The sequence below is a fragment of the Pelobates fuscus genome, chromosome 1 (genome assembly GCF_036172605.1).
Source record: "Pelobates fuscus isolate aPelFus1 chromosome 1, aPelFus1.pri, whole genome shotgun sequence".
Lineage (NCBI taxonomy): Eukaryota > Metazoa > Chordata > Amphibia > Anura > Pelobatidae > Pelobates > Pelobates fuscus.
The window spans coordinates 384323974-384351307 of NC_086317.1; the positions used below are offsets into that span (position 1 = coordinate 384323974).

The 27334-nt window shown below is 42.6% G+C and overlaps 2 protein-coding genes across 3 annotated transcripts in view; both read right to left on the reverse strand.

The window, feature by feature from the left end:
• The window catches only part of PRKAG1 (protein kinase AMP-activated non-catalytic subunit gamma 1), a 60616-nt gene extending 44825 nt beyond the window's left edge, over positions 1 to 15791 (reverse strand). Inside the window, exon 1 of one of the 2 annotated variants that reach the window (XM_063444732.1) lies at positions 15703 to 15791. In XM_063444732.1, coding sequence (XP_063300802.1) covers positions 15703 to 15711 — 9 coding nt within the window. In that variant the 5' untranslated portion in view covers positions 15712 to 15791. Of the gene's footprint in view, positions 1 to 15690 lie in introns of both variants that reach the window. The other variant, XM_063444731.1, reaches the window with a different exon arrangement.
• A 194-nt stretch (positions 15792 to 15985) lies between these two features.
• The window catches only part of KMT2D (lysine methyltransferase 2D), a 109118-nt gene continuing 97769 nt past the window's right edge, over positions 15986 to 27334 (reverse strand). Inside the window, exons 51-56 of the mRNA XM_063426065.1 lie at positions 25639 to 25775; positions 25400 to 25530; positions 21553 to 21838; positions 20435 to 20508; positions 20246 to 20354; positions 15986 to 18812 (exon numbers count right to left, since the gene is read on the reverse strand). Coding sequence (XP_063282135.1) covers positions 18720 to 18812; positions 20246 to 20354; positions 20435 to 20508; positions 21553 to 21838; positions 25400 to 25530; positions 25639 to 25775 — 830 coding nt within the window. The 3' untranslated portion in view covers positions 15986 to 18719. The remainder of the gene's footprint in view (positions 18813 to 20245; positions 20355 to 20434; positions 20509 to 21552; positions 21839 to 25399; positions 25531 to 25638; positions 25776 to 27334) is intronic.

A 27334-nucleotide genomic window follows, 5' to 3' on the forward strand; every position in this document is an offset into this window, starting at 1 on the left:
TGCTGGATGTGGAGGTCCTGGACTTGTGTGGTTACACGTGGTCTACGGTTGTGAGGCAGGTTAGATGCACTGTCACATTCACTGAAACACCTTTGGAGATGGCTTATGGTAGAGAAATGAACATTCAATTTACGGGCAACAGCTCTGGTGGAATTCCTGCAGTCAGCATGCCAATTGCATGCTCCTTCCCAACTTGCGACATCTGTGGCATTGTGCGGTGTGATAGAACTGCACATTTTAGAGTGGCCTTTTATTGTGGCCAGCCTAAGGCACACCTGTGCAATAATCATGCGGTCTAATAAGCATCTTGATATGCCACACCTGTGCGGTGGATGGATTATCTCGGCAAAGGAGAAGTACTCACTAACACAGATTTGTGAACAATATTTGAGAGAAATAGGACTTTTGTGTACATAGAAAAAAAAAGTGTTCAATCTTTGAGTTCGGCTCATGAAAAAAAAGTGTGTTTATATTTTGTGTGTATATATATATATATATATATATATCTAACAAAAGGATTCAGATGTGTTAAAAATTGCTGGCAAGAATGAGCCATAATTTACATGTTAGTTGTAATTGAGGCCAACAATGTAGCTACAATTTGTTTGTCAAGATTTCTCGCCAGTCCTCCACATCAAGGTCAACATTTAGATCCCACGGATGCAAAATAAAGGGACGTTTCTAAAGATAGGTTGCAGAGGTGCGAGTTTGAAACAGTTGAGATGCAAAATATGACCCTCAAATCTAAATATATCTAGCTATATTTAGACAGCAAGAAACAAAGAACAAAAAGATTTAAAGGGACACTATAGACACCCAAATAACTACAGCTTATTGTATTTGTTCTAGTGAGTAGAATCATTCCCTCAGGCTTTTTACAGTAAACACGGTCTTTTCAGCAAAATTGCAATGTTTACATTACAGCCTAGTGATACCTCCACTGGCACTCCTCAGATAGCTACTTCAGGTGCTTTCTGGGGCAGTGCTGCACAGTGTACAGCACTGCCAGTGTCTCCACCCTCTGCATGCAGACACTGAACTTTCCTCATAGAGATCCATTGATTCAATGTAATGTGTTCCTGATTGGTCTCCTTGACAGTATCTGCCAATCCTATGTGAAACAAAGGCAAGAGGGCATAGTGGGGACGGGAGGGAGAGCAGATGGTGGTTTTAACACATAGGGTCTGGAATACATGTTTGTGTTTACAGTGGGTGGACGAACAAACATGTAGTTGTAACCAGACAAGTTGGATAAACAGGAACAGAGGGGTTGAGGGCCCTGCTCGGTGAGCTTACATGCTAGAGGGAGTGGGGTTAAGTGTCACAAAAAGTAAGGGAAGTATTAGAATAATGACAGTTGCTGGAGAGGAACAAGTCAGGAGCTATTAACAGTTTAATAGATACACTTTTATGAAGAAGTGTGTTTTTAATAATTTTTTTTGAAGCATTGGAGACTGGGTGAGCATCTAACGGAGGAGGGAAGTGAGTTCCACAGGAATGGTGCAGCCCTCGAGAAGTCTTGAAGGCGAGCATCAGAAGTGGGAGTACGGACAGAGGATATATGTAGGTCTTCAGCAGAGCTAAAGGGCCTAGACAGGACATACTTATGTATTAGGGAGGATAGATAGGTGGGAGCCGCATTATGTAGAGATTTGAAAGCAAGAACCAGAACTTTAAATTGAGCCCTATATCTTACAGGAAGCCAATGTAGGGACTGACAAAAGGGTGAGGCGTGGGAGGACAGGAAGATGAGCCTTGCTGCCGCATTGGATTATAGACTGTAATGGCGCCAGTTGGTAGCACGCAAGACCACTGAGAAGCGGACTACCGTAGTCAAGGCGAGAAAGGACAGTGGAATGGACCAGCACCTTAGTTGCATCTGGCGTTAAGTAGGGTCAGATGCGCACAATGTGGGAGTAGCAATGTGGTGGAATCTCGGTAAAAATAAATTTAGTAGGCCGAGATTACCACGTGGCATGTGTACGTGCATATGCTGACGTATCGATCAGTTGGTTGCACGAGGCAAGATACGATCAGTAGTGTACGGAGCATGTGCAAGAATACAGGATGTAGTATTCCCCCTCCTCCATTGTGCTGGACAAGCCATGCGGTCAAACAGGAAGTTAATTCTTATTTGTGTTGATTGGTCAAGAGAATGTGCGGGTGGAGCTTAATATGGGAGGAGTTATGTGCCTATATAAGGAGCCTGCACTATTGTCCGGGGCTCAGAACTTGCTGTATTTTGGTGACATTAGTCCCTCTGAGTCCCGATCGGTGATCCAATAAAGAATCTCTTCCTTCCTGAAGAAACCTGTGTCCATCTCTCTGTGCTTCGCTTCCGTCAGTTTCTCCGGTATCATTTGGTGCATTGGCCGGGAAGCTCATCGTTCAACGGTAGCTGAGAGGCAGAGGCGTGAGACGGTCTATCTTTGCCCACGTTCTCTACGGCTGCACCCCTGAACTTCTGCGTGGACCACCCTTCGTCTCGGCGCCACTGGTCTGTTGTCCAGGAGATCATCGGCCTCTACGTGAGAAGTGCTGGGGTGTCCCCGTCGATGAGTGTGAACTCAGGTTCAGGAACGAGGAGGTAAGACAACTGCTGTTTTAGACGGCAGGACCCACTAGGGGTATACCGATTGTGCGGTAGGCCCAAAGGGGTTTTGAATCTGTGTATCTGCCCCCTCTGTCGGAGGGAAGGAGCGAAGGCGCACCGCTCGATCGAACGCTCTTTAGTCAGACCGTTTGATTTTGTTAGTCAGGCGGGGCTCTGGTGTAAATAGCCCTAGCCGGACACCGGTGTCTTGTCTAGACTAGCGTTCTAGGGTGTATATTTTGTTCGCTAGGTCGGAGGGACCGGGAGACTAAGCGGCGTCTGTGTAAATTCGGTTCGCTAGCTCTCATTCTATCTGGGCTAAGTGGGAAGGCGTGTAAATTTGGAACCCACTAGACTTTTGATAGTGCGACTAAGAGGCGTCTGTGTAAATTCGGTCCTCTAGCTCGCTATATATGTGGTGATTGGGCAGTGTGGCTAACCAAAACGTATGTAGATTGTTTTTAGGTAGTCCATTCAAGGTACTGGCCAATAGTTTAGTTGGGAATTGTAAATGTGTTAACGATTGTTTAGTAAAGTGTATATCTTGTTAGATAGCGCGAGCTCAGCCGTCTAGCGAGAGTGTTAATAGTGTGTTGCTGTATCATAGTGCACGGTACCATAACCCTGTATATTTACTGACACTGTATATAAGTACTAATCATTGTCGTCCATTGCATGTTTAACACCATAACCACTAATAATTGTATTGTGACCTTAACTTGTGCTTTGACCTATGCTAACCATACTGTAACCGCTATTTGTAAAAGACGATGTTACTGGGGTGTGTTATAGACGGGTAATTCGTATATAGAGAATTATAGCGTGGGTGACTGTATAGTTACGCCAAAGGGCATAATATTGATTATATAGTGACTGGTGTAACAGCTGTGTGTGTACGGGAATTCCCTGAGTGTTTATTGTGTTATTACGTACGTTTCACTTGGTAACCGTACCACGTGGTGCTGTTGCCAGAGGAAACGGGTGTGACTGTTGAAAAAGTACGCGTGTATAGTATTCGTTGTCAACGACGTTCCATTGTTAAGTATGGGTGCGTCGCAGTCAACGATCCCGGATCCCTTAGGTTGTATGGTGAAGAATTTTAAAAAGGGATTCAAAACTTGTGATTTTGGGGTTAAAATGTCTCCTGTACGTTTGGTCACTTTGTGTACTAGGGAGTGGCCTACTTTGGTTGCGGCATGGCCGCCACGTGGCAGTTTGGATCCAACTCTGGTACAGCGCTTACACGTGGCTGTATCAGGTAGGCCTGAACTTTACGGCCAGTTTCCTTATGTTGATTGTTGGAGACAGGCCGTAAATGACTCGCCAAAATGGCTCCGGACATGCCACGAGGAGCAATGTCGCCTCATGGTAGCTAGGACTTGTTCGTCCACTAGGACTGGTGTTAGGCCCATTTTGGACACGCCCCCTGAGTCCGAGATTCCTTTGCCGCCCCCTTACTTTCCGTTAAGAGGAAGTGACGCAAACGCAGGAAGTCCTGCAACCCTCCCCTCATTACCCCCATCCACTTCCGCTTCCTCCTCCAGTACAGGATCCACCCCCCCTCGTACTAAATCTCCCCTTCCGGAATCAGAACCAACCCCCATTAAAAACGAATATCCTGATTTGGCGCCACTTCAGACTTCCGGTCAAGCTTCATCTAGCTCGGCTCGAAGTGTTTTATTTACCACCTTTTCCCAAAACCAAGCTCCCACATCCCCATACCCTATTTCTCCCCGACTGGAACCCATGACTGACGCCCCTCCACGTAGCCCCATACAGACCCGACAGTTGACCGGTGCCCAACAATTAAAACACTATCAGATGCCTCTTCGTCTGAATCCTGGGTCAGCCTATATCGATGCCGCAGGCCAAATGGCACATGCTGACCCAGTCTTTGTATATGTCCCATTCACGACAACCGATCTTTTAAATTGGAAGACCCACAATTCCTCGTATACTGAGAAACCACAAGCTATGACTGATCTGTTCACCTCAATAGTACAGACACATAACCCGACATGGGCTGATTGCCAGCAGTTATTAATGACTTTGTTTAACAATGAGGAAAGGACAAGAATAAATCAAGCAGCCATTAAAGCACTAGAGGATAAAGCCCGTACTTTAAACCAAGCCAATCCATCAGCATGGGCCGCAACACATTATCCCAACACCGATCCCGATTGGAACGTAAATGGTGCTGATATGGTTCAACTCAGAGCCTATAGAGACGCTATAATTGCTGGCATGAAAGCCGGAGGAAAGAAAGCCATTAACATGTCGAAGACAGTTGAGGTGATTCAGAAAAGCGATGAAGCGCCCAGTGTCTTTTATGACCGATTATTGGAGGCATACCGCTTGTATACCCCCTTTAATCCGGAAGATGCAGATAATTCCCGAATGGTGAACTCCGCCTTTGTCAGCCAAGCTTACGGAGATATTAAGCGCAAGCTACAAAAGTTAGAAGGGTTCGCAGGTATGTCAATCACCCAACTAATGGAGGTAGCGAATAAGGTTTATATGAATAGGGAAACAGAAAGTAAGAAAGAGGAAGAGCGCAAGATGCGTAAAAAGGCTGATATGCTAGCGGTAGCGATCGCAGGCGTAGATAGACGGGGCCCAGATAGAGGCGATAGTAGATGGAATGAGGAACCTTTAAGTAGAAATCAGTGCGCATACTGTAGGGAAGAAGGGCATTGGAGAAATGAGTGTCCTCGAAGAGAACAGTGTGAGAGAGACAGACCTAGGACAGGTTACGGAAACTTTAGAGGCAGAGCGAGAGGTAGAGGAGGCCCCGGAGGGAGTAATGGTAATAGAGGGAGTAATGGGAACAGAGGAAGTGTTAGGGAAGACAGGTATATTCCAGCAGCGCAAAGGTCCCGCGATAGAGAAGGTAGGGACTTTGTGGGATTGGCTGACACGGTCATGGAGGACTATTGATACCGACCGGGCTCCATCCCCCTTGGTCGCGCGGAGCCTATGGTCGATGTATCAATAGGGGGGAAAAGGAGTGCGTTCATGATCGACACTGGTGCTGAACATTCAGTGGTGACTAATCTAGTTGCTCCTCCATCTGGAAGGACTATTACTGTGATAGGAGCAACTGGAAGAAGTGCTGAAAAACCGGTTCTTAAAAGTCGACTCTGTACATTGGGAGGCCACGTAGTAAAACATCAATTCCTTTATATGCCTGAATGTCCAGTCCAATTGCTGGGACGTGATATGCTATCAAAATTACAAGCGCAGATTACGTTCCTACCAAATGGAACAACATCCTTAAAGTTTAATGGACCTTCAGGTATCATGACATTATCCGTACCAAAGGAAGAAGAGTGGCGACTTTATACAGCGTTGACTAGCCAAAACCCTAGGAGTGATGAGACATTATTTAATATACCAGGAGTTTGGGCAGAGAACAACCCACCAGGACTGGCCCGCAATATTCCACCTATAAAAATTGAACTAAAACTTGGGGTTTATCCAGTGAGCCTAAGACAATACCACATCCCGCAGAAGGCTAAGAAGAACATCCAATCCTATCTGGATAAGTTCATACGGTATGGTATCCTAAAATTCTGTACTTCCCCCTGGAACACCCCATTGCTGCCTGTTCAAAAGCCCGGTACAGATGAGTATCGACCTGTGCAGGACTTGAGAGCAGTCAATGATGCGGTTGTTAGTATACATCCAGTTGTACCCAATCCATATAACCTGCTTGCTTTAATTCCGGGCGGGGCTACTTACTTCACAGTCTTAGACCTCAAAGATGCCTTCTTTTGCCTCCGAATTGCCGCAGAAAGTCAATGTATTTTCGCTTTCCAATGGGAGAACGCTGTAACGGGCTCAAAACGCCAAATGACTTGGACAAGACTGCCCCAAGGGTTTAAAAATTCACCTACCCTATTTGGTTCAGCCCTAAGTCAAGATCTACTGGATTTCGAGTCCATCCCAGGAGAGTGTGTATTGTTACAATATGTAGATGACTTGTTGATAGCAGCAGTTACAAAAGAAATCTGTCAGCAAGCAACGCACGATCTACTGCACATTCTCTGGAAGGCAGGATACAAGGTGTCTAGAAAGAAGGCTCAGTTGTGTTTGCCAACTGTCAAATATCTGGGATTCCATATCTCTGAAGGTCAAAGAATTATGGGGCCAGAGAGAAAAGAAGCTGTCTGCCAAATACCAATACCCAAGAATAGAAGACAAGTGCGAGAATTCTTGGGGGCAGCAGGCTTCTGTAGGATATGGATTCCCAGCTATGCGATACTGGCAAAACCTCTGTACGCAGCTATCAAAGGTACAGAGCACGACCCCTTCTTATGGACCCAAGAACAGCAAACGGCATTTGAAGATGTGAAGAAGGCTTTGATGAGTGCCCCAGCATTAGGTCTACCTGATCACACACGACCATTCTACTTATATGTACACGAGCAAAGAAGAATGGCTGTGGGAGTATTGACACAGTACTTGGGATCATGGCAAAGACCTGTTGCCTACATGTCTAAGCAATTGGATGCAGTGGCCAGCGGACTTCCACCTTGTCTAAGAGCCGTAGCTGCAGCCGCCCTGCTAGTAGCTGAAGCCGATAAACTCACTCTGGGTCAAGAACTTTATGTACGAGTCCCACATGCGGTACAGACGTTGTTGGATTACAAAGGAAATCATTAGTTTAGTAACAGCCGTATGACCAAGTATCAAGCAATGTTGTGTGAAAACCCAAGAGTGCATTTAGAGACTGTAAACACCTTAAATCCAGCTACCCTTTTGCCACAACCTACTGAAAGTCAACATGATTGTTTGGAAGTAATGGATGAAGTATTCTCAAGTAGACCAGATCTTCGTGATTTTCCCATCCAGAACCCCGATGTTCAATATTACACCGACGGCAGTAGTTATGTGAAAGAAGGGATCCGCTATGCAGGATATGCAGTAACAACAATAGACAAGGTGATAGAAGCTCGGCCACTGGCGAAAGGAACATCAGCACAAAAGGCAGAATTGATAGCACTGACACGAGCGTTACAATTGGCTGAAGGTTTAAGAGTGAACATCTACACGGACTCCAAATATGCGTTTTTAACCACTCATGCCCACGGAGCTTTGTATAAAGAAAGAGGACTACTGAATTCAGAAGGCAAAGAAATCAAATACGCAGCTGAAATCCTACAACTATTGGAAGCAGTGTGGGAGCCGAAAGAAGTCGGTATCATACATTGTCGAGCGCATCTGAGAGGAGATGGTGATGTAACCAAGGAAAATCGGATGGCAGATAGTGCAGCTAAGCGTGCTGCTGAATCAGGAAGACAGGAGTATGTGGGGCATATAGCTGCTCTTATACCAACTCCACTGTCCCAATGGACTCCAGTTTATACAGCTCAAGAAGAGGAGTGGTTAAAGACTGAACCAGGAAAGTATTTGGAGAACAAGTGGTATCAGCTAGAAGATGGAAGAATAGTCATACCAGCATCACTAGCGGTAGAAATTGTCCAAAATTATCATAACGGGACACATTCTGGGAGAGACAGTACTGAAGAATCTCTCAGAAAACATTTCTACATACCAAGATACCAAGATTGACTCCAACCTGACTCAGGCCATTGTACGAAGATGTGTAACGTGTGCTAAAAATAATGCAAGACAAGGACCAGTAAAGCCACCAGGAGTCCAGTTTATGGGGGGACTCCCCATGTCCGATCTACAAATAGACTTTACAGTGATGCCTAAATCGGGTGGACATCGTTACCTGCTGGTAATTGTGTGCACCTATTCAGGCTGGGTAGAAGCATGTCCTACTCGTACAGAGAAAGCAGGAGAAGTTGTAAGATTCCTGCTACGAGAAATAATACCCCGATATGGACTACCCTGTTCTATAGGATCGGACAATGGTCCAGCTTTTGTTCATCAGTGCCTACAACAACTGACTCATATGCTTGGTATAAAGTGGAGGCTTCATACTGCATATAGACCCCAGAGTTCTGGTAAGGTAGAGAGAATGAATAGAACTATTAAGAACCAGTTGGCTAAAATGTGTCAGGAAACCCAACTTAAGTGGAACGTTCTCTTACCCATAGCTCTATTGCGAATCCGCAGTACCCCTACCAGAAGGATGGGCCTCTCTCCTTTTGAAATTATGTATGGGCGACCACCTCCCGTACTTGGTAACTTAAGGGGGGATTTGAGTCAGTTGGGAGAAGGAATTACCCGGCAGCAGGTTGTAGAGTTGGGTAAGACTATGGAGGAGGTACAGAAATGGGTACAAGATAGATTACCTGTGAATATTTATCCCCCTGTTCATAGTTATCATCCAGGAGATCAAGTGTGGATTAAAGAGTGGAATAATGTACCGTTAGGGCCCAAGTGGAGAGGTCCTTATGTTGTTCTTTTGTCTACCCCTACAGCGATAAAAGTAGCCGAAGTGACTCCGTGGATACATCACTCCAGGGTTAAACCAGCAGCAGTCGATTCTTGGCAAGTTACAGCAGATCCAGAGAATCCCTGCAAGATCCGGTTAAAACGCACTACTCAGTCGGAGTAACGAGGAACTATTGTGGATTACAAATTTTATTATTTTTGGGATTTGGTGCGTGAGTGAGAAGGCCATAATAAAGCCTGTCCGCTTACCAACACATAGTATATAAGCCAGGAAAGTCTCGAAGGGACACCTGTGAAGACGAGCAGAACTCCATTCCCTGCAGCCCTCACATCCTGGAAGCTGAGGTGCCTTCGCACGGACGAAGACTGAGGATGACGGCGAAAGATGTGCTTTTGATAGTGTTTATTTATATGTGTTTTTATATTCAGGAAGGTAGAGGTACCGACACTCCTAGCTGTGAGGTATGCATTAAGACTACGAGAACAGGTAACCATATTTCCCAAACCCTAATCTGGCATTCACAATACGAGTGTAAAGGAGATGTATCGAGATGTAGATACTTAAATATAGACTATAGTGTGTGCCATTTAGGAGTAGGAGAACCTAAGTGCTTCAGTCCAGAGTATCAACCTCGTACAATTTGGTTGACTCTCAGGAATGGAGATCCTCAGGGGACCCTAATTAATAAGACGGTGTTAGAATCCGTACATTCTTCGGGTGTTCTGCTATTTGATGCGTGTAAGGCGATATCAAGTGGTAGAAAGCCGTGGAATGTATGTGGGGATCTTAGATGGGAGAGGACGTATGGGTCTAATGATAAATATATTTGTCCCAGTAGTAAAAATAAATATGTAAGTCCTAGATGCCCAAATAAAGATTATAACTTTTGCCCATATTGGTCTTGTGTGGGGTGGGCGACTTGGGGACAGACAGTAGACAAAGACATGATAGTGACTAAGTTGCCGACTAGCCCATATTGTAAGTCTATGGAATGTAATCCCATCCATATACTTATAAATAACCCCGATAAGTTCTTAGACAAATATGGCAATTTATTTGGGTTTCAGATATACGGGACGGGTTTAGATCCTGGGACATTATTGTTTATAGGGATAGAGACTGATACGGTATCCTCCCAAACTCATCAAGTATACCATTCCTTTTATGAAGAGATGAGTATAGATAATAAGATCCCCCATAATGCTAAAAACCTGTTCATCGATTTAGCCGAAAGTATTGCCGGTAGTCTTAATGTTACCAACTGCTATGTGTGTGGAGGTACTAACATGGGAGACCAATGGCCTTGGGAAGCAAAGGAGGTAATGTCCGGTTCTGAGGCAGTTGACCAACTAATATCTACACAAGCCGATTATCATATGAGTGTTAGAGGTAAATCTGAGTGGAGATTAAAGACCTCCATCATAGGTTATGTTTGCATAGCAAGGAAAGGAATAATGTATAACACTTCTGTAGGAGAATTAACTTGTCTAGGGCAAAAAGCTTATGATGATGATACAAAGAATACAACCTGGTGGTCGGCTTCAAATGTCTCAGAACCATCTAACCCGTTTGCTAGATACGCCAATTTAAAGGATGTGTGGTTTGATTTATCCATCACATCTACCTGGAGAGCCCCAGCAAATTTGTACTGGATCTGTGGTAAGAAAGCCTATTCGGAGTTGCCACAGGACTGGGAAGGGGCATGTGTGTTGGGTATGCTCAAACCATCCTTCTTCTTGTTACCAATTGAAACAGGTGAGACTTTAGGTGTTAAAGTGTATGATGTGAATCATAGGAAGAAAAGGGGACCCATAGAGATAGGCACCTGGGAAGATAATGAATGGCCTCCCCAGCGTATCATAGATTATTATGGGCCAGCCACGTGGGCTGAGGATGGTACCTTTGGTTACAGAACCCCTATTTATATGCTCAACCGAATTATAAGATTACAGGCGGTGGTTGAGATTATCACTAACGAAACATCACAAGCGCTCAATCTTCTAGCAAAGCATAACACCAGGATGAGGACAGCAGTCTACCAAAATAGATTAGCCTTGGATTACCTTTTGGCAGTAGAGGGAGGTGTATGTGGGAAGTTTAACCTGAGCAATTGCTGTCTTCAAATAGATGACGAAGGGCAAGCAATAGCTGAGCTTACTAGCCATATGGTTAAACTAGCGCATGTGCCTACTCAGGTATGGAAAGGGTATAATCCAAGTAGTTGGTTTGGTAGCTGGTATGAGTGGTTTGGAGGGCTTAAGGCAGTGGTAGGTGGAGTCCTACTAATTTTAATGTTGTGTCTACTCCTGCCGTGTCTTATACCTTTAGTAGTTAGGTCTGTGCAAAGCCTGATAGGAAATATAGCAGAGAGGAAGGCTGCTGCACAGATAATGGCGATTTATAAGTATAAGGCTTTAGATCAGGGAGAACCAATGCAGGAAGATGAGTGTTAAAAGATTCGCATCATAAGATAAGTCTGGTCTGGTTCAAGGTAACTTGCGGTGTAAGCAAACCAAGGTTAAGTGATGCCTCAAGTAATTGTAAAATATCAAGAGGCATCAAAGGGGGGAATGTGGTGGAATCTCGGTAAAAATAAATTTAGTAGGCCGAGATTACCACGTGGCATGTGTACGTGCATATGCTGACGTATCGATCAGTTGGTTGCACGAGGCAAGATACGATCAGTAGTGTACGGAGCATGTGCAAGAATACAGGATGTAGTATTCCCCCTCCTCCATTGTGCTGGACAAGCCATGCGGTCAAACAGGAAGTTAATTCTTATTTGTGTTGATTGGTCAAGAGAATGTGCGGGTGGAGCTTAATATGGGAGGAGTTATGTGCCTATATAAGGAGCCTGCACTATTGTCCGGGGCTCAGAACTTGCTGTATTTTGGTGACATTAGTCCCTCTGAGTCCCGATCGGTGATCCAATAAAGAATCTCTTCCTTCCTGAAGAAACCTGTGTCCATCTCTCTGTGCTTCGCTTCCGTCAGTTTCTCCGGTATCAGCAACACTTGAGGGAGGGAATACCAGAAGTTCTGTTTTGACAGGTTCAGTTTAAGAAAAATAGCAGCCATCCAGCTCGAAATAGCAGAGAAGCAGTAAGAGACACTAGTCAAGAGGGGTGGTGAGAAATCAGAGGAGGACAGATAAATTTGCATGTCATGCGCATAGAAATGATATTGGGAGCTAATGAGTTTACCAAGGGAGGCAGTATAGATGGAGAACAGCAGGGGACCAAGGACTGAACCTTGGGGGACACCAACAGAGAGGAGTTGGGGAGAAGAAGCAGAGCCAGAAAAAGAAACACTGAAAGAGCGCTGGGAGAGGTAGGAGGAGCACCAGAAAAGAGCATCTTATCTATACTAGGAAGAGCACATCCTCATGGAGCAGGTACCCCAGAGTAGCAAGAACCCATGTTACCATTATTCTTACTGAATAACAAAACACGTTTCATACATAGTGAAGTGGATGAGAAGGCAGCCTCGCAACACTAGCCCTGTTTAGTAGTAGTGTTTAGTACACCAGGTCAGTACCTTTTAGTTTTAATTCTAGCAGCCATTGGAAGCTTTGTACCACCAGTGGATATTTCTCAATACAGTTCGTTATTCAGGTTGAGACACGAGGAGTACTAATCTGTATAACTGAATAACTGATGAAGTCACGTTTTTGGCAAATGCCTGTGGCCTTCCAGTTTAGCATATTCCCTCTGAAAGAAAACACAATTTAACCTTTCCCATGTTCTCTGTACAATATGTCTAAAGATTAGGCCAAGTACCACGACCAATTGTTTGTGAAGATGCAGGAAGCATGTCACTGGACCAACAATAAGCATTGGAGCCAGGTAAGAGGGTAAATCGCTGTGCTCTGTAGTGGTTATAATGCTTGGAGTAACTTTTTAACTTACAGCCATTCCTTATAATCTTAAAAGTGCACAGCCCATCTGTGGGAGAGAAGCTTACCATCTGATGTCCCCTGCCCGTATCCCCCATTACTTTGTGTCCCCCTCCCAAATTATATTCTCCAGATTAACATTTTCTTTTTTTGTCGGTCAGATTGAATGTAACATCCTGGTTTACACAATAAGGAATCATGACCTCGCCATTAGCGATAATATTGCAACATACCTATTCAAAAGAAAAACTGCATTCAACAACATGCTAATATCACGTACAAACATACACCCCCCCCCAGCATGCAAAGTACTGTAATGAAATAAGGTGGCAGAAGGTTTAAATTGGTGCATTGCCAGACAAAGGAAAAACCAGTCTACAGCAAGGTGCCTTGTAGATAAAAACAAAACAATGGGGGGGGGGGGGGCCTGACAATCATGGCGACTGGTTTTGTTTGTGAGCTCCCAGGAACACACTAAGCAAATCTGCTATTTTGGCTGAAATATCCAAACCGGGCACCAAGCGACTTACCCCTAACTACATGTAACGAAGACCCAACCTGCGAATGCTTACAACAGTCTTTTCAAGCACTCCAGACACCGAGCTCCACTGAGGCCTAGTGAGCGCTGAGGAGAGGAGAGGCGGCCGCTCTCCCAGACTGGCGCGATCGAAGTGCAGAGCATGCACCTGGAGCCCTGCTACCCCCCCCCCCCCCTTTGGACCGGATGGGGTTATCCCGGTCCCCACCTTGATGGCTCCCAAACCCCATCGGAGAGCCGCAGCAGAACCGCAAACACCCGCGAGCAAGGTGGAGCACCATCTAAGATGGCGGACTACACGCGTCTCCAGACTCCTGGAGGGGAGATACCTGATACAGACCGACACCTAGAAGCAATCTTCAACGCCTTTTGAAGGGAGCTGGAGAGCAGGCTGACACTCACTGAGACCACCGAGGCACCTCCTGAACCATCCCGCTACTCCCCGAAGCGCCCTACTGTACACACCACAAGCCCGACATACTGGAGACAGCGACGACGGCCTAAGCGGCGTAAGGCGGTAAAATTAGCCAGCCGGCAAACCCCGAAGCTTTTTAACCCCAGCACCATGCAGAAGGAAATGCACAGGGTCAGAGAGAGGAGTAGAATGCAACTGCTGCAGCCTGAGAAGCCAAGCACTCTGGGACACTAAATACCCTATAAGGGGGATAGGATGACCACCAAGATGGGCCTCTGACCCCAGCGCCTACCCAGTACCTGGGCCGTACTGGACTTCTTGCTTGCTATACTTGTGTTACTTACTAGCGTTGCACCTCACACTTTATTTACTTTGACAAGGTAATGCAACATATTCTGCTGCCATTCCTATAGGGTGTTAATCAGGGTTTTGGGGCTGTCTGGGGTGGTAAACTCCACTGTATCCCTTACCTTACCATGACTATCTACACATAGTACCTATCTCTTATCAGTAAGGGGATATGTCATATGCCATGCTTGTTAAATTATCCTTAACAGGGAAAATAATCAAACCATTGTAAAAACTATTCAATGATTTACTAGAGGAGTAAACATGGGTGATGGTAAAAAAATTAAATAAAAAAAAAAATTTAGCATAAGGAAATTACCAAGTCTGTTCAAATGAAAAAAAAAATTAAATAAAAAAAATTTAATATATATATATATATATATATATATATATATATATATATATATATATATATATAACACCTCTGGTATGGAAATGGAAGGAGGAGATAACAGTTATATCTGCGGTCTCAAGCATTTCCTGACCTAAACCAAAAGTTCAAACTAATCCAAGAGATGCAGCTATGGAAAGTTTGTAAATACAAGTTATGTTTAGTGGTTTCATAGACTGTTGTATTCAGTTCCTATACAGTCTATTATGAATACAAACCAGGAGACAAATTAAGTAATCATTACGTCAGTTTAAACTAATGAAGCTGTACAGAAGCTTGTGAACCAATATATACTTTGGCATACATAGTGGTAAATTCAGTTCAACTTGCATTTTAGTTTTATACAGTTCAAGTTAGGCAGCTCACATATTGTATCATAATCGGGGTTATTATTTGGAAAGGTGTTCCATATTGTTACTTCAACATTAGCATGTAACAAATTCGACTTATTTGAGTTTTTAGAGGCTCAAACCATGCATTACAACCATAAGCACTGCCTGGTTTAAGTCAGCTAGCAGTTTAGTTATTTATTTATTTTTTAGTAGCTACATAGTGTCACTAATCACATTCTTGCATGCCTAGGGTAAAGCTGGCATAACGTAAACATTCAGAGGTGACCCAAAATGTAACTCCAGCTGTTGAATTACATTTCCCATGGTGTTTTGCCAGCCTTAAATAGCACAATAGCAAGCGGTGTTTAACTTTAATTCCATCCCTGGACCTAAGCACTACAGTAATGGATACACAGAATGTTTACGAACTAAATGTTACAAAAAAGTAAATCAAATTATGCCATACATGTTTTTTTAAAAAGACACTCAGGACTGGTCTTGTTACAGAATATTACCAACAATCATTGCAGTTTAGTAATAATTAGTACATTACAACTAACACTGCAGAGACCGCGGGTTTCTCACGGCTACAGAGTGTAATGGGAGTTGTAATCCAGAGTTTGCACGGCCGCAGTCAGCGCACCGCTCACCACCAGCCCCCAGACAGCATTATTAGGGACAGAGACCACCAGTGCCCCGTATCCCGCCATTTCATGGTACTCCGGAAGACGCCTCTAATGTTCACAAACAATTATCTTCAAAAAGTGAATAACAATACCGACGCTAGCACAATACACTCCCTAACATACCCCTCCTCTCACCGGTTCCATGGCGGCGTCTTCATCAATGAGACTAGCTCGTAGATATTCACTTCCGCCCTTACACCAGGATGCATTTCCGCCCTCAGTTGATGTCACACGCTGAGAACGTACATGATTACAGCATTGCTTCAGACGCCATCTTGCGTGTGGGAGCCATAGGACTGGCAGCATAAACATATGTCTATGACTGGCAGTATGACTTTTCCCCCTAATAATTATTGTTGCTGAAAGGACCAATGTGCCAAAATAAATAATAAAATGAAAATATAACAAAATACTGGAATTATTTAAAATGCATTTTATTTGTCCTTTAAAAACAAACCAAAAGAAGCAATTAGGCTCTCCTTATTCGCTTCTTTCACATAAATTATATACATTTCAAAATTATATTCAATACAAAAACATGCCACGTACAAGTTTTATTTATTTATTTTTTTAAAAAAGGAATAATTTTATGGGATTTTTTTTTTTTCTACGAAGGACAAGTCTTCTGTACAGAATCCTCACCGCACAAATTACAGCTCCTCATGGAATATTGTCAATAAAAAAAAAAAAAGTGTGGGGGTGAATATAATGAACACAATATTTGCAAGTGGAAACAAAAAAAATCAAATCAAAACACAGCAACTGAAAGTGTTTTACAAGCCAAAAAAAAAGAAATCAAGTATTTCAAGCATGGATCTGGATTATATTTCATACAAAAAAAAATGTATAGAGTTTACCTAGGAGCTATATTAATGTAATTTATAGCTATGATAATCTAATATCATGGTCTGACGTGGCTTTTCTGTCAGCTTCCAGAGAAGAGCCTGATGCTCTCCTAAAATTAAATGTAAGAAAAGCAGGAAATTAAAGATAAGGAAAAGGTATATTTCTTCCAAATTTTCAGGCTTTTCATAGTGTCCAGTGGTTTCTTGCTAAAATGGTGCCTGACTATGCACAACATTCTTTACTCTTAACTATTTTATGTTTTTAATTTTTCTTACATTTTTATTTACATCCACCGTTCCTTTATTTATACAGGTTTGCAGCTTTTAAACAGTTGTGGAAGCAGCTTGTGTTAAAAAGCAACAGCACGTAATCTCTCTCTCTCATATACACACTAGCTTTGACTTTAAATGCCCTTGGTCTATTTTGCCATCAGTACTTTGTCTATTTTCAAAACATAATTGGTGTGTTTTTTTTAGGAGAAGGGACACCAAATTTGTGAAGTTCGGAAAAAAGTTTATATTTGTGAAACATGAATGCGCTTTCTGCATCTACAGCAATATAATACAGTTGGAGGGAAGGAGCGAAGGTGGGGACCACAAAATAAAAACTTGGAAGCCATAAGGATTGTGACCTACTCATTTTAAAACCATTCAGTTCAGTAACTAACTGCATTTTAGGACTTTAATTGCGCTCAGCCTCTTTCTGCACCAATGAGCCAAATATTGTTCACAAAGCATGTAAAATGTATAATTTATTAAAGCCCTAGGACACCATGCCAGTCTCAGAAAATGACCCTGTATTTCCCTCACACAAGGTTGTAGTACATAAATATAATTACATGTACAAATAAATAACTCCCCTTCACCTATTCCTACCCCAAGCACTGTGCTAGAATTTTTTTTTATTTTTTTTTTAAAAAAGGAACAAAACAAAAAAATATATAAAAAAAATAAAAATTGATAAAAGCAGCAGCTTCAGAATAATGAATGTGAGGGTAATGTAGAAGGATGTTTGGAGCAGACAGCAATACATTTCTAAAACCACTTTTTTCTCTTTCTTAAAAAAGGTTACCCTCTTCAAAAATATATACCAACATAACTTCCCACGTATTTTTGGGCTCGCAGAGAAAGAACTGGAAAGTATCAAGATGCACGCATAGCTGTTAAATTAAAACCAAGGGAAAAAGTCTCACACTCACACCTACTGACATACATACACACACACCTGCCGTAAATGCCTTTCCCTCTACCCCATTACACAGCAGGTCTTTCAATTACATCTCATGTTCCATGTATAGAGAAGGGTGAGGACTCCAGGCACAGAAAATAGGGGAAGAAACGAGTTGCCAAAGGACAGGTCAAAAAACAGGCAGTCAGCAGAAACACGTTTCTTAGTGCACTCCTGCCTGCTCAAAGCCTATTTTTAAGGACAAGAGACAGGCCACAAAGCTTCAGAAAGGGATCAAAAGCAGTCCAACCCTTTGGGATGGGTGGCAATAATTTTCATTTCATGACTCCCATCATCGAGCTGTGTCATTGTTTATGAGGTGCTATCTAATTTAGATTGCCATGGGAGTGTCACATATACACATTAGTATCCAACAGGCAGATGAGGTAGGTGCTGGCAGGTGCCTCTGGGACTGGGTAGCTGTGACAGGTAACAGTCATTGGGACTGTCTCTGGCGCTCACTTAAAGCAACTTCTGTGCTCTTTTTCTGCAGTCTTATGTGCTCACTCTGGCGCGCTGAGGGTCCTGTAGATTTAGGATTGTCAAACTGCTTTGTTAACTAATGACTTTTTTTTACTTTTTTTTTTTTTTCTTTTTTTTTTGCTTTGTTTTGCATTTTCTCTTATTTGAGAAGTCAGAGCAAAATAATTTGATACCCAGAAAATAAAAGGAAAAAAAAAAATAATAATTCTCTTTTAAAAGTTCCATTAAAAAAAAAAAAAAGTTCCCTTCCTTCATATAGAGCATATTTTCTTCCAGGAAGGAATGGGTGCTACACATTAATCCATCCAGCTGTTCAGTGTGAACAGCTGTTCTCCGCAGCGTAGTTTTCGAGCAGTTCTTCACTCTCACCATGTGTGAAGTCTTCAGACTGGTAATGAAGCTCTCCTGACATCGCTGCACCAGCCTTACTTGGGTAAGATGCAGAGCTGCCTGGGACCTGCATCTCGGCGAAGGCTTGAAATAGCAGATGGGGTGGTGAGGGACACAAGTTAGTGCCCTGTGCTCTCTCCCCAACGTTTCTGCTAAAAGAGCGCACGCTCTGGATTTTGTTAGACAGCAGAACTTCACCGTGCTGTTCAGTTCATCCATTTCCGGCAGTTCCACGCTCCACAGTGACATGGGATCTTGTGCTGATCATCCTCAAAGTCAAACTGGTAATCATATGTGAGCTAGCAAGAAGAAATGAAAGGTTGGTAAATTACAATGTTACCGTTACATTTATCGCGTATTATGCTAAATAAACTGAGTTACCGGCTTTAAACAAACTGTTTATATATAAAGCTCCACCCTATTTACCCTACCACAAGCTTGTTTTCACCAGTTACTTTAAAGAAGATTTCAACACTCTCTCACTACGACCCACGTACACATATTTTTAGGTTTCTTTCCTCCTCTCTGGTTGAAGATTTGATTAACGTGTCTTCACTTTCTCCTGGTTCTTTTCCAATTGCCTCCAAATATGTAATAATCACTCCCATTCAAAACAAATCCTTTACCCAAGCTCTATGACCCTCATTGGATCTTTATTTCTTTTTCCTCTAAACCTCTTCAAAACAAGGTTTATAACCAGATAACTTTATCAAATCCAGTTCTCTGCCTAACCCTCTACAGCCAGGTTAGACCAATATCAGACTGACAATGACTTATGTGAAAATGAACTTAAATGATGAAAACACCAACATGATCTTGAATTAACATTTTACGGTCTAGAGTATAATTTAATACTGATGAATAGAGGGGTAGGTGGAATATCAGTACTTGTAATTATGCTATTGGAGCCTCTAAGCCTATTCTTTTATTATTTTTTATTTTTAAAATAATATTCCTTTTGACTCTCTCCAACACCCCCAATGGAGGACTTGAGGAGTGATATCCTTGGTGGGGATCATACCACCTATGCCTAAATATATTGAGCAATATCCTATTTGCTCTTCACTTGTGAGTATACCTCCATCTTTTATCATTTTATTTTGTATTATCCAGAGAGCACTATTTTGTGTTTCTTTCTTTCTTTTTTTTTTTTTTTTTATATATTTATATCACCAACTATTTGAATACCGGCCTACTGCCATTGGAAATGAGATCTACCCTACCGCCACTGGAAACCCCCTTTTGAGGACATCCAAGGACCATCTACATATCCATAGGCGGGGATTGTACCGTCCAGGCGCACATATCTGGAGCAGAGTATAGGCTCCATAAAATTTTAAGTGCAATTCCTTTCCCTTCATTTACCATCACTTAAGATCTCAACATACTACACTATATCCGTGTCTTTCCTTCCCTCCTCTGTATCGCTCTGAGCGTGGGAATTCCATCACAGGTGCTGCTCCCTGATCCTACTATTTATAATTTAATACTGTAGCATTTGTAATTTTAAGAGTTTTAACATATTATGACACTTGGAAAACAGAAGCAAATAATCATGAATTCCCGTGAGTCATTACAAATTGACAGGATGCAAGGAATGAAAAGGTGATTCCGGTTTCTAAAACTATAAGCACACATGTACAGGCACCAGGTTACCTTTCTATAAAGTAATTTTGATTAAACATTGTCCTGAGACTAATGTTCCATCACACTACGTGTACCAAACCATTACCTCCTCTCCTTTTGGGATCCTACGACTGGAGATAATGATAATCTTGTCCTCTTTGTCGAATGTTACTACCTCAGCAACACAGTTGGGGGCGCAGGAATGGTTAATGTACCTTAAAAAGCAAGGGGAAGTTAGAAACATTTCTTTCTAGAAACTTTTCCAATTACCAGCCCATAAACTGTAAAGTCTTACCTGGCAGGCCCACCGGTCAAAGTGGCATCAATCACATGTTCATTATTTATTCGAAACATGTATATCCCCCGGTTCTGGAACAAAAACAACAAAAGACAAAAATTAAATTTTCTGATCTGGAAATTGTGGCTTAAGCAAGTAACTTGTGATTTTTTTTTAATTTTAGAAATTTACGCTTATGACTCGTGCATTTTAGACTTCCAGGCTTTTGTCAGTAATTTACAGATGCCCTTTGTTAATGAGAGGCACTTAATTTAATGTTAAAAGTGATGACATGAGGAGTAGTGGTTGGAGGGAAACAAGTCTAAAACTCCAGGATGGAAAAAAATGTAACCCAATACCATGCCAAAAGTGGTAAGGTTTTGACTCTTAAAAGCCTGAGGTCAGGAATTGGGGTGGTGGGCACGTATCACTTTTCCAAAGGATGTGTTTGGGAAGATGTATACTCCCCATTGTTTGTAGGTGGTCCTAAAGAAAATGTGATTTGCTGATCCATGGGTGAAAAAAACAAAAACAATCCTCAAACCTTGCTTGACTGTTCATATTAAGGGTTACTCCGACCCTGATATACAATTAAAAAAAAAAAACACATTTTTATTTTTTTATGAGTGCCCCATAGGTCATAGCTATTAGGCCCCCGTTCCTGTCAAAACTTGCAAAAAAAAATAAAGTTTTAAACGCACCTTAATCCAGAACTAGGCGCAGCTGCCAGTCCTGATTTTCTCACTCAGACGTCTGTGATTAGATTGATACGCTGGCTCTGAGTGCATGCATGCTCTCTGTGCCAGCGAGGGGAGGGAGGGATAATTCCTCCTATTTATTCAATGGTGAGAGATGAAAGGTAGGGGAGAGCTATTTTACCCTTGCAGCTGCCCTGCAAGGGCAAGACAGCACAGAATTGAAATTAGGCAGCATGAACAGAGTTCAGGGCTACTCAAGTCACATGTGCTGGTGGTGCAACTGATTTTCAGCACACAATTTCAAGCAGTAACACTGCACAAACATACTCTTACCACCTAATCACTTCAAATCACTGAAGTGGTCATGGTGATAGTTGTGACCCTTTAAATAAACACACTCTGAGATCTGGGAGAACCAAACAATAAAGCGGTCTTCACCTGCTCTTCGTAGATCTTTTCCCGACGATTGGCCACTTCATTCCGGATGATGGTGCCGATGTACTCTATGACCATCGTGTGCTTCTCCAGGTCCTTTGCTGCATACAAGCCCAAGCCCTGAATTCTTGAACGAGCTAGATATACATTGTTCTTCCACTCAGTCTTCAGCCGACGGTACTGGGAGGACTTTGAGTGCACAAATTGCTTGCTATAGGGTGTATTTGTCTCCCCTGTAAAGGTGCTCTGGTAGGCTTTGGACATACTAGTGCTGTTCAGAGTGTGAGGCCTATAAAGAAAGGTATCAACAATAAATGAAACATTATGCAAAACAAAGAAAAAAAAAATACATCCCACACAATTCCTTACAACACATTACTTTTCTATCACACAATTGTTAAAGGGTCAGTCTACGTATTATAAGCACATTGATATATTGAAAAGTACTTGGTGCTTAGAACATCCAAAGCACACTTTTAGATTGGTGTGGGTTATAACAGCAAAGATTTGTACAAAGCATTTGTCAGGTTAGTGGAAGGAACCCTAAACACAGAAATTAAATAGGACTAAACTAAAGCGAAATACCAACAGGGATAAAGTGCAGATATGGTCAGGAATAGCAGAAGGAAAGGTCAGGCAGCACAGTTTCAAATGTGATAAATGAGAGGGCGGGTGGGGGTGGGGGGGTTGGAAGGGCCAAATAACAAAAAGACGCAATTCGAATACCAATACATGAGTGAATACTAATGAGAGTACAATAAAACTGAGCAAAGTTAACTGGGACACCAGCGGTTATAAAAGGGAGAGGGGGACACTCTTAAACCTCACTTCTGCCCCTAGCCACAACCCTTGGGCCGGTACCGCCCTCTCTCTTTAACCCCTTAAGGACCAAACTTCTGGAATAAAAGGAAATCGTGACATGTCACACATGTCATGTGTCCTTAAGGGGTTAAGAGACTGTCTGATGGGCACGTATGCCTAGGGAGCCCATGTCTAGTGATGGTTCCACCCTGACCACAGACCATGACTGTGGCTGGTGCCTAAAGTGGAATGCGGGCCAATGTGAGGAGAAGGAAGGAGCCATAGTACCATTTCTACCACTTGCAAGCATTTTGGAGCAAACCAGCGTTTGTTAACAGCACAACCACTCCAGGACCCCCAAAACTCGCAAGCATGGAGCCTCCACAAGAGGAAGAGTGACATGGCGTATGAGTGCCAGGTAAGCAAACAGGGGAGCGAGAACATGACCACATCATTTAATCTAAAAGATCGCTCACTGAGCTGTCAATTAAGCAGCTCAGAACTCTAAGTTCTGAGTTGTTGTTACAAATTTTGTCCCTATTCGAGTGGAGTACACCTGCCGCAAACAAAATGGTGCTCTACTCCTCACAGTAGAGAGCTAAACTGAGCAATTATGACTTCAACTGAACTTTGAGGCTAAAGTACTTATTCCATCGTCCTCTGCTGGACAGAGTTGTGATCAGATCCATGCCAACACACCAGAATGAGCACTTTATCGGACCATTTCACCTTTGGGTGGGAAGGTCCTGCCTACAGCTGCACTTTCAGCTTCGCATTTGCATAGTTTTATCCAATGTCCATAAAGAAAAGTTACAGAAGCAGACATTGAGAAGACAAACTGCAACAATGGGCAACACAGAGGGTGACTGGATTACAGAAGCCACTTTGAAATAACCAGATATACATACACACATAATATAAATAATCACATTTGATTTAGATTTCATTGGAGCAATGCATACAGTTGAAAACCTACCGACATGAACCTTTTAATTCAAGTAAAACAGGATCACACAGGAGTCCTCAGGTATATCTATTTTGTTCTGCTGTCCATGAAACTAAAATTGACTGCTAGGTCAGAGCAGTGGCGTACTAAGGGTGGGGGGACTGCCCCGAGTGCCCCTCACTAGGGGGGTGCCCGGGCCGAATGCAATGCCCCTCCTGCGCCCATCGCCGAGACCAGTTTGCAGCTCCGCAATGTGCAGAGCTGCAGACCAAGTGTCTCGTGAGCACAGCCCAATCAGAGCGTTGCCGCGGGTTACCATGGTCTGCCGCTCTGCAGACCGAAAATGATGGCCACCGAACCACCAGGGATCCCACCGGACCACCAGGGATTTAAGGTATTTTTTTAGTCCCCTCTCATCCTCACCCTCCCTCCCTGAGCTCCCTCTCACTTCCCCCATCTCACCATTATCCACTATACAAGCACACACACTGCATTCACTATACAAACACACATAGAAACACACTTATACATGTGTGTCTGTATCTGTATGTGTGTTGGTAGATGTGTATCTGTATGTGTCAGTTTGCATGTGTGTCTCTCTCTGTGTCTGTATGTGTGTGTTTTTATCTATATGTGTGTTTGTATCTGTGTGTCTATCTGTATGTGCCAGTGTTTGTCTGTGTATGACTCTATGTAACTGCATGTGTGTACCTATGTGCCTGTGTACGTGTGCCAGTGTGTTTATGTATATGTGCATTTTGCCTACACTACCCACAAATACAACCCTGCATCCAAATGTCAACACTACAAAAAAAACAAAAAAAACACCACCATATTCAAAAACCACACTACAGAAAAATGCCAATACGTGCAAACACACCCGTACATTCACTCACACATACTCCATACAAAAACATGCTTACATTCAAACACACAAACTTGATACATAAAATGAAAAACACTGCTCAGTGCTACAGACATTTATAAAAAAAAAAAAAGTCATGCCCCAGCAATTTCACTGTTCAATTCTCTGCCATTTAGGATAAAGGAGTTAAATCACTAAATCACTTTAGGCAGGTCTAGCCACACCTCCCCTGGTTGACACAGCCTGCATAAAAATATGCTATTAGAGCAGGAGATAAAAAAAAAAAATCTAAATTAAAAATAATGTGCAATAAAGGAAGTTTAAACATTAGATCTATCTTTACAGGATGTGTTTTTCAGGCTGTGCAAGTCACACACAAGTTAGTGTAGCTAGGGCTGCATGAACAGAAACAAAAATGAACTCATAAATAGCAGAAAATGAGTGAGATTGCAGGGTCATGATCTGTACACAAAACGGCTTCATTAAATAAATACTATAGTATTAGGAATACAAACTTGTATTCCTAACACTATAGCCCCATCTGCCTCCCCCCACCCACGCGACCCCCTCACGCAGAACATGAGGACGTCCGGCTTCAGGCTAAAGTTGCCTAGCAAGTAGGAAGCGTCTCTAGTGGCAGTCTGGTAGACAGCCACTAGAGGTGGCTTTAGTGCTGCAATGTAAACATTGCTGTTTCTCTAAAACTGCAATGTTTTACATTGCATGACTAAGTATGATGGACACTGCACCTAGACCACTTCAATGAGCCCCTTTAAGCTAAAGTTGCTATGGCGCCTATAGTGTCACTTTAACTAGTATATTTTTCTGTAATTATCCAAAAATGAGTCAATAATTATCCCAATAATCTATCATAGCAATTGCCCTACAGCTGCATTTAATAGACACAACCTGTTACAGTATTTCTGGTGAGTGTGAAGACAACGGAGTTCGAAGACAACTGAAGATTCAATATTCATCACACAGACTAGAGAATGAGTGAAGAATACAGATTAAAAGGGGATAGGGAAGCTTCTGTTGCTACAAAATTGGAATGCTTATCAAAATTTTGGCCACTAATCTTGTTATTTAAAAAAAATAATAAAATTTACCAGTATCTAAATCCCTATGCACAGTTAAATAACGGTTTAAGTATCACTCCAATGGACATTTAATTGTAACCTCAGTATGCTTATGTTTTTCATCTTCTAAAAAGGCATATTCTATAAATCCCTACTCACCGCTTGTAGTGGGTCATGATCTTTGGCTCAGACCTGGCACAGCCAGTTGGGTTGATCATGAGAGGCAACTCCATTAAAGGATGTCTACCATATCGGAAGAGATAATTCTGACAATTCTCCACCCCCGGCAACTAAATTCAAACACATACAAGGAATAACATTAAAAAGTGAAATATAGAAATAACAATGAATAAAAAGAATGGGCTGATAAAAACGTTAGCTGAAGATTGGTTACTTACAGATTCAGCGATGCGCAGCACCGCATGCAAAGTTAGCCCAAACATCTCTTCTCCTTTAAGATACTCTGGAAAAAGGCGTAGCATTCCAGTCTCTCTCCTCATGCGTGCAACAGGTTCTGCAATCCGATTCCAAAGCGCTAGGAAATTAAAATATGAGTCACAAATAAATGAATCACCCATTGTACACAAAAATATATCACCAGGAATCCATTTCCCGTTCAAATAAAGCCCCAGACGCCATGGCGACCGGAAGCCTGAAATTTGTCAAACGCAGAGTACATCATCCTGGCTTTTCAAGCAGACAACAGGTCATGTTACTTCCTGGTTTGGTTAGCTTATTTGCACTGAACTCATGAGGCAGAAATTGCCCAGAGCACCCGATTTGCAAAGACTTCTCACTGAGCTGCATTGTCGTCTGTGATTGGACAGTCAAAGTCTGGGCGGGGTCAGAAGGGGAGGGCTTGCAAAGGCAGCAGATAAGAGCTCTGAAATTTTTGCAAGCTGCTTTTAGATACAACTCCAATTTAAAAAAAGACAATTAAATGCATGCAAGTTTTCATTTGGGGTATATCTACCAAACAGTGTTTTTTTTTTATTTATTTTGTATGGGGGGCAGTGGAGTGTCCCTTTAACATAATAGAGAGGAAACTTGGTCAAATACAAGATTAGGTCAGGATATTAGAGATATCAAAGAAACATGTAAACAAGTCAGGAAAGGGTTACAGAGAAAGTCAGGGTCAAGAACAAATCGCAGGTCAATACCAGAAATATCACAATGTATCAAGGAATTTTTTTTTTTTAATTTCAACACAGTGTACATATTTTAAAAGTTTTTTATATCTCCTATCCTTAAAGGATCACTATAGTGTCAGGAAAACAAAGGGGTTTTCCTGACACTATAGTGCCCTGAGGGTGCCCCCTCCCTCAGGGTCCCCCTCTCGTGGCGCTGAATGGGTTAAAACCCCTTCAGCAGCTTACCTTTATCCAGCGCTGGTGACCTCTCCTACCCCTCCGACATCAACGTCAAGCTGTCAATAGTTAAGCATTTCTCAATGCTTTCCTATGGACGCTCTGCACGATGGAGGCATAATATGCCTCCAGCGTTGCGGAAGCACCTCTAGTGGCTGTCCGGAAGACAGCCACTAGAGGCTGGCTTAACCCCAAATGTAAACATAGCAGTTTCTCTGAAACTGCTATGTTTGCATCTGCAGGGTTAAAACCTGAGGGACCTGGCACCCAGACCACTTCATTGAACTGAAGTGGTCTGGGTGACTATAGTGTCCCTTTGACCCTTTAGGGACGGAGGTTCTGAACCAAAACCTTGAATTTAAGCTGTAAGTTTGTTCCAATGTAAATCATGAGTTTTTCTTTAATTGCCCCATACATATTATGAAAGGACAGTTAAGGGTTTTCATTTAACATTTTATATGTACACCTAACAGAACATTACATGTAAATAAAACACCGATCCTATCCCTAAAGCTAACCACAATCCAACACAAACTTACTATTGCCTCTTCACTTGGTGGAACATAGGGTTATTTATTTATTTATTTAAATTAACTTTACACTACTTACTGGGTTTACAGCGTGGAGGGAACATGTGCCGGCTGGCAAATACGTAGGGACTACTTATTTGGCCAATTTTCAGACTAACAGGGACCAACCGGCACATGCACCTTTCCTGTTGCCCCAG